Source organism: Colobus angolensis, unplaced genomic scaffold, assembly GCF_000951035.1.
Source record: "Colobus angolensis palliatus isolate OR3802 unplaced genomic scaffold, Cang.pa_1.0 Scaffold399, whole genome shotgun sequence".
Taxonomy (NCBI): Eukaryota; Metazoa; Chordata; class Mammalia; order Primates; family Cercopithecidae; genus Colobus; species Colobus angolensis.
This window is the reverse complement of record NW_012117365.1, coordinates 589559-597363: the sequence shown is the minus strand read 5'-3', so window position 1 is coordinate 597363 and position 7805 is coordinate 589559. Positions and strand designations below refer to the sequence as shown.

The following is a 7805-nucleotide window of genomic DNA, read 5'->3' as shown; positions in this document are numbered from 1 at the left end:
TCAACAGCTCAAGAGCCCTGGGGCGGGCACTTGATTCATACAGCCTGGCTGAGGACTGGGGACTGGCCAGAGAGGTCCCTGCTCTTTATAGGGTGGCATCAAACCCAGCCTTCATGGGCCACGACCATAGTCCCTGTGCTGCCCTCCTTTGTAGAAAGTAAAGAAAACCAGTTCTGGAACACTGGGGAAAAACTCACTTCTCCCAGTTGGGGCAAACACACTAGAGTTCAAGTCCCATAGTTCAATTTGGGATTTAAATTTCTGGTCCTATTATTTTTCTTACAAAGTAGAGTTTTGCCCCAGGAAATGCAGGGCAGCTTCTTGAAGGTAGAGAGGGGGGTAAGGAAGAGGCACTGGCTTGCACTGATTGCTTTGGAGAATTCCAATGACTTAGGACAATTCAAAAATCCTCTAGGTCACGAGAATCTGTGGTGGCTGGGCAAAGTATCAAACACCGTCCTCTCTCTCTTTTTAAAAAAGAGGTGTAAGACAGCAAGCAGGCCCGGGCCATATCCACCAGCCACAGTTCTGGGTATTTCCTTGGGGTAGTGGAGACAGTGACAGTGTGGGGCAGGGAGAGGGGGAAACAGTCCTGTGGTAAAGTGGTGCCGAAACAGTTGCCTGCAAACCTCGGCTGTGGAGCACTGGAAAAACCCAGCCATGAGTGGAACAGGGTCCCCTGTACCCCAGGGTGAAACAAAACCCAAAACCCAGTCTCAGGAATGACCCCTAAGGCTTGGACCCTGCCACTTCTGCCTTTGTGGGTAGTTTTAGAACAGAGGAGGCAACAGAAGAGTGAGGCCTTGGTCAGGGGATTGGGAGCCAGGGACTGACAGTCAGGGCTCCTTCCCCAGCCCAAGGGGCCAGGGTGGGGTGCAGAAGGGAGGTGTTGGGAGTGGGGGTGCGTGGGTGGGATGGCCTGCCCACCTGTGGAGTGCCAGGATGGGCCTATGACTCAGACTACCAGAGTATCCAGGGGCCCTTGGGGAGCCAACCCTCCTCCTTCTACCTGCACCTATTATTTTGTGTTGAAATCCTAGGAAAAGTATAATTTTATTTTCTTGCAAAAAAAAAAAAAAAAAAGGAAAAGATCATTTTTTCTGTGCCTGCCTGCTGGGGCCTGGGTGGGGGTCACCTGCCTCTGTTTGCGCCCCTGTGCCTGGGGACACTGACCTTTCTGCTGGCAGAGAGGGGTGGCCACGAGCTGGGCAGGGGGTAAAGTGGCAATAAACAGGAACCTTGATCGCATCTGTACACAGGAGTGCTTCCTCTTACATTTAATTCTATATTGTTTGAAGTTTCCTTTTCCTTTCTCCCTCAGTGCACCCCTTCCCCTCTGCCAGCCTCTGGGGTGGGTGGCTGCCAACCGCAGTGGAGAGGGTCAGGAGGCTCCACCATCAGCCTTTCCCCAAAAGCATAAACTATTCACAGCCTCAGACCCCTCACAGGTTGTTGTTTTTTTTTAAATGTGTGTATGTGATTTGTTTTGTTTCTTTTTAAGCAACAAAAGGCGTAGAAAAAGGCACAGGTAACTGCATACATGGGAAGGTACAACAGATGGGGCCGTGAGAGCTCCTGGACGGAGGGACAGATGGGGCTGAGGGAGTGGGATGATTCAAGGAAAGTGGCTGGAAACGTCTGTTGCCGGATACTGGAAGCCAGATGCTGAAGCAGTTGGAGAGAGGCTAAGTGTTGCGGGGGCCCCTGTCCTCAGGCTGATGTGGAGGTGCCCTGCCTGGGCTCCCCACTTCCTGAGGGCTTGGGGGAGTCCTGCCTGGTCCTGGGTTCCCCAGAGAGATTCCTCCTCCGGGCTGGGAAGCAGGCAGAGGCCTCCGCCAGGCAGCCCACGGAGCTGCTGCGGTCCAGCGGCGGGGTGGCAGAGGCCTCGGGGTTGGTCGGTGCACGCGGGAACTCCAAGCGGGGGCTCCAGGACTGCGCCGCCCGGCGTCCCTGGGGTGGCCGGGGCAAGGTGTCGGGCGGGGTGCAGGGGCTGTGCGTGGGTGTGGGCTCGGCAGGTGCCTCGGTCCCACGGGGTGTCCAGTCAGGAGGCCTGCCCGGGCCTCCACCGGTCCTCTCCCTTTCCTTGGGGTAGTCCCTGCCCTCCAGCTCTGAGGAGAGTGTGAATTTGGAGACCTTAGCCACGGGCGACACGGAGGCTGATGAGCTCTCAGTGGGACTCCAGCGGCCTCGCTCCTGGGCCTCCCGGGCCCCTGTCAGGTCGCTGCCACCCCCGGAGAAGCCACTGACCCAGGCTGCGGTGGGCCCTGGAAGCAGGGTGGGGTGGGCTCCTGGCCGGGCCTGCACCATCTGGATTCCACCGATGGGAATCAAGGGACACGGGGCTCGGGTCAAGTGCTGGGAGTGCAGGGGCAGGTGGCTGAAGATGTTCTCCTCTGTCCGGGCCGGGATGTGGCCATGGAAGTCATGGAGGGCGGAGAATGGTCGGGAGGAGAGAGGATGAGCAGGGCTGGGTGAGCAGGAGGGACTTCGGGACTCGGCCTTCTGCTGGGGTCAGAAAACAAGACAAGGTAAGGTGAAGGTTATGTGCTGGGCACATGGGGAGCTGAGGCCTGGAAGTGGGAAGGGGACTTGCCCAAGATCACAGAGCGAGTCCAGAGTCCCGGCTGAGCTGAACCCAGAACCAAGTTCCTGACTCCCTGCCCATGGATGCTGAGCCTGCTGCCATCTCCAGCTCAACAGTGACCATGAGTATGCTCAGGCCCCATGGTCTCCATGCCTCTGGCCAGCATATCTGTCTTCAGAGGAGGGGATACTTGAGCAATGTGGGGCCCTGTCGTCACCCATGAGCCTGGCCTGTATGTGGGTCTGCTGCCTCTCCTGTTCCTAAATGGTCTTCACCCAGCCTCACCCTTGAACATGAGTTCCCACCTGAGGTTCTTGACCTTCTGCCACCCCCAGGAATTTGAATGTGACCCCAAAATTAAAAATCAAGGATTCCTAGATCAGTGTTCCTCCAGGAGTGACAGGGCTGGGTCATGGCAACATGGGGACAGAGAAGGTGTCGGAAGGTCGTCAGCTGACAATGATGGTGCTGTCAGTTTAGGGGTCATGGCAGCTGAGGGGACAGGGATGGTGACTGTGCTGACGGGGTGGCAGCCGTGGTGTGTTGATGCAATGGTGACAGTGGTGGTGGTGGCCATGGGGACAGTGTTGATGGTCGACAGGGTGTCTCTGAGGGCACTGGTGACAGTGATATTGGAGATGGTGATGGTTTTGGTTAAGTTCTGCCATCTGCTCAAAGAACACAGGCAGAGGGGGATGGGGTGGGGGTGGGGAACTGCATGAGTATTTACACCCACATCCAAGGCTACACCCCTTGCAAGTGACATGATATCATTTGGATATTTGTCCCTGCCCAAATCTCGTGTTGAATTGTAATCCCCAGTGTTGGAGGTGGGGCCTGGCGGGAGGTGTTTGGGTCATGGGGACTGATACTGTCCTCTAGATAGTGAGTAAGTTCTCATGAGATCTGGCATTTTGAGTGTGTGGCACCTTCCCCCCAGCTCTCTCTCTTGCTTCCACTCTGCCATGTGAGATGCCTGTTCCCGCTTCGCCTTCTGCCATGAGTAAAAGCTGCTTGAGGCCTCCCCAGAAACCAAGCAGATGCTGGCACCATGCTTCCTGTACAGCCTGAAGAACTGTGAGCCTATTCGATCTCTTTTCATTATAAATTACCCAGGCTCAGGAATTTGTTTACAGCAATGCAAGAACGAACTAATACGTGGTAGAACCCAGATACCATGAACTCCAGAGTCCATGCTCTGTGCTTCTGAGGCTAAAATAAAGTTTAATTAGCCAGCTGATTCAGGGCACCCAGCATGGTGCATGGCACAGTAGGTGCCTAATAAATGTTTGCTAAATTATTAATAACTACTGAGCTGGCAGAGCTGTTTAGTTCCCGGTGTGATACCCAGGAGGGTGTGAACTTCCAACCCCCGCACCCACAGGGGAGAAGCGGCCCAGCCCCCAGGAGCAGGAACTCACCCACGGGGAGGCGCAGGTCTCTGGGCTTCTGCTGAGGAGCTTGTGAGGTAGAGGCGCGGGCGGGAAGAGAACCCGCGGGGCCAGCCCCAAGCCTGGGCCATGCTCCCCCGCTGAAGGGCTGCCCGGCCCAGCTAAGGCCCACTTCCCTGGCAGCGCTGACCGTGGTGGTGACTCGGCCTGACCTGGAGACCATCTCCTGGTGGGCGAGTATCTGGGGAGGCCTGGGTCGGTGGCACCCTCGAGTTTGGAGAGCACATGTGCTCGAGGGGGCAGTTCTCTTCCCAGGGGGCGGAGGGTGAGAGGAGACAGCTGAAGTCTTGGAGACCCACAAGGGAGAGGGCCCAGACCCCTTCCTGGGTCCACGTGCAGGCCAGGCGGGCTCGGGGCTGAGGCCTGTGGTTCTCGGGCCGGGGGGCATCGCTGAGGAGATGAGTCATTTTTGGTTAGTGAGTGTTTGCGGGCTATTGGTGGACGGCTGCCTGCTTCTTTGCTTGGGGACCATGGTCTTCTCGGGGACGCAGGCTTGGAGCTCAAGGCTGAGCCTGTGTCTTTCTCCACAGAGTCCAGAGGGGCCGGTCCCAGCCGGGGGAGGCCCGGGGTGCTCTGGTTGGACATGGAGCAGCTGCTGGCTGTCAGGCGCTCAGCTTCTGAGACCGAGCTGCCTCCTGTAGCCTGGGTGCCAGAGGCGGGGGCATCTGGGGGCTGAGGGCCCGGGATGGGTGAGGAGTCTGCCCGCAGTGCATGTGGTGGGCCAGGCGGGGGCGCCTCTGAGGATGGTCTGGACAGCTCCTCCTGGCTCTCCTCCTCATCCTCATCCTCATCTTCGTCCAGGTCTGAGTCTGAGTCTGAGTCCTCCAGGTCCGAAAACTGGTGCTCCTCTACAGCCTCTGAGCCCTCTCGTCCTTCCGAGTCCTGGAACAGGTCGTCACTGGTTCCTGAGGGCAAACACAGAAGACCCAAGGTCACGATAGGGCCTTGGCCCCGCTGCCCTCACAGCTGCTCCTCTCTGAGTCCCAGTTTCCTTGCCTGCTGACTGGGCAAAACAGCCATGGCAAGGGCACAAGATTGTGGGGACAACCACGAAACGTAACAGATATGGGAGCGCTTTGTAAATAACAACAGTGAACAATAATTCCTTTATGCCTAGAACGTGCAATGTTCAGTTCTGAGAGCTTTAGGTAAATTTATTCATTTAGACCTCAAAGAATCCTGTGAAGCTGGTACTGTTCTCATCTTCATGTTACAGATGAGGAAACTGAGGTAAGAGAGAGTAATTAACTTGCCCATGGAAGACAGTAGCGGGGCTGGGATTGAGCCACAGCAAAGAAGACAGTCTTTGTTTCACTGGCATCTCAGTACTGGCTTCGCCACGGGCAAGTTACCCCACCTTGGTCTGCTTGGTCTCCCCCTTTGTCGAATGAATGTGATGGTCTCACCTCACCAGGTTTTCTAGGAGGAGTAAAATGAAGACCTGGCACATATCGAGGGCTTAAAAATAATTATAGCTGCCATATTAACACATTCATGATGAAATCTATTATTCCAGGATAGAGTAGTCACACTGGCTGGTCCAGCAGCACAGAGCCATCCGTGGTCACTGTAAACACACATCTGCCATGGTGACCAGGCTCCCGGTGGCTGTCACAATGGAATCTGGCAGGTGGTGGCCCCTGGCCTCTGTGGGCGGCTTGACTAAGCTGGCCTCAGGCTGCAGAGCAGGTCCCCATCCCAGCCATGCTCTTATCTGAGGAGCCACTGCCCTTTTGAAGTCCAGGCTGCCTCTAGCCTCAGGGCCCTCCCATTGTCTGCCAGCCCCAGCTCCACGTCATAGTTTTTGACCTACATCCGGCTGAATGCCCACTTTTGTCCACTTTGGACATCTGACTGCTGCATGTTGAGAGATGTGGAAGCAATTGTTCACAAGAGTAAACAAACAACAAAACTGTGATACTTGTTTCAGATATTGTTGGACATTTAGGTCACTTGCACTCCTTAAACAGACTACAAGAATAATAACAGAATTATTGAATAGAGTCTAAAAGTGGGGGTTAGGACTCTGAAATACTAGCCTCCTGGTCTGATTCCTCTGGGATGGCCCCAACCAGCCGGGTCACCTCTAACATGTCAGGAGTCTAGTTTGGGCATCTCTGAAATGGACGGCAATCCCGATGCTGGGGAGAACTCCGCTAACATCTGGCCTCCTCACTGGCCCATCGCTAGACCATCGGAACCTGTTTCTGGTCTGCAGAATGAGGCTGCTGTCAGGTGGGCTGAGCCAGCCAGCCAGCCCCATCACTCACACATGTCAGTACTGCACCCACCACTGACCAGGAGGGCTGGCACAGAGGCTGACTCAGGCCGCTGGGGCAGCCAGGCTTTGGCTCTCCACCATGTCCAGCTGCCCTGAGGCCAGAAAGCCCGGAACTAGCACTTCCAAGTCACTCAATATGCAGCAGTCAGATGTCCAAAGTGGACAAAAGTGGGCATTCAGCCGGATGTAGGTCAAAGCTATGGGGTGGAGCTAGGGCTGGCAGGCAAAGGGAGGGCCCTGAGGCTAGAGGCAGGGTGATGAGATCAGAGGAGGAATGAAGGATTAGGATAAGAGCAGGACTGGGGATGGGGGTGAACTTTGCAGTTATGCACCAGGCATTTACTTTCCTTGCCTAGGACTTTGGCAGGGGCCTACTTCATCACCCGTTCACCTGGCCCTGCCCCTCATTTACATACAGCAAAATCCAGGCACAGATGACCCCGTGAGAGCTGGTGGCTGAGTCAGAACTAAGGTTTACAGCCCTTGCATTATTACGCTGACAGTTTAAAAATGATGTGCTGCACTAAGAAGCAGGGAGTGGTCGGGTTTGAAACTCAGCACCACCACTTCCTTGCTGTGTGACGTTGGATACTTTACTTTCTCTGTGTCTGGTTTCCTCATCTGTAAACTGGGTAGCAATAAAAGCACTCTAGGAAGTTGTTGAGAGGACTGTGAGGGTCTGGCACACAGTAAGTACCCAATAAACTTCAGCTCCTGTCATCCCTGTCCCCCCAGTCTCAGCAGGCAGGTAGCTGGGGTGGGATTGTCAGCATTTTGCAGACGAAGGTCACAGGGGTAGTGTTAGGAGTGAAGGAGAGTCAGGACCAGCGTCTCCTGATGTCCAGCAGGGAGGGCTCATAAAGACCCTCTTTACTAATGTGGAAGTTGAGACCCAGTGGGGATAATGGCCCGTCCTGGGCACTCAGTGCATGAATGCTGGAAGCCAAGAGTCCCCTGCCCAGCTCGAGGCTGACCGGGCCTTCCACATCTGCGTTCCTGCAAGGCACTGGGGAATGCCTCTGTCTGGGCGGCCCCTTCCCAGGGCCCTTACTGGAGCGGCCCCGCCCCTACTGGGATCCACGCCAACGCTCCACAAATGAGAGTACTTGAGCGCGCGGCGGGCGCCGCTGGGAGAGGCCACGCGGTGGCGCTGGCGCCCAGCCTGGCCAGCACCTTGGGCAGGGACGGGGCGCCTCGCTCCTTCCAGGCAGTTCCCCCGACGCGCCACCTCCCGTTCCACAGACACGAACTCATGCCGCTCCCCCCTGCATCTGTCTCGTCGCGGGAAGCGGAAACTCCATCCTTCAGTCTCTTGGGCCGTAAACCTTGGAGTCCTCCTTGGCTCCTTTTCGTCCTCCCCCACCCCTTCTGCCCCATATGGGGTCAGCTAAGCCTGTGGGCTCTCCCTCCAGAGCCCACCCAGAATCCCGCCGCTTTTCCACCTCCTGAGCACATCCGGCCACCCCGCGCCCCCGGCACAGGCCAGAGG

General features: G+C 56.3%; 1 protein-coding gene across 2 annotated transcripts in view; it reads right to left on the bottom strand.

Moving 5' to 3' along the window:
• Window positions 1–1447: 1447 nt before the first annotated feature.
• HIVEP3 (human immunodeficiency virus type I enhancer binding protein 3) overlaps window positions 1448–7805 on the bottom strand; it is a 77938-nt gene continuing 71580 nt past the window's right edge. Inside the window, exons 5-6 of one of the 2 annotated variants that reach the window (XM_011955178.1) lie at window positions 4006–4940; window positions 1448–2502 (exon numbers count right to left, since the gene is read on the bottom strand). In XM_011955178.1, coding sequence (XP_011810568.1) covers window positions 1711–2502; window positions 4006–4940 — 1727 coding nt within the window. In that variant the 3' untranslated portion in view covers window positions 1448–1710. Of the gene's footprint in view, window positions 2506–4005; window positions 4941–7805 lie in introns of both variants that reach the window. The other variant, XM_011955177.1, reaches the window with a different exon arrangement.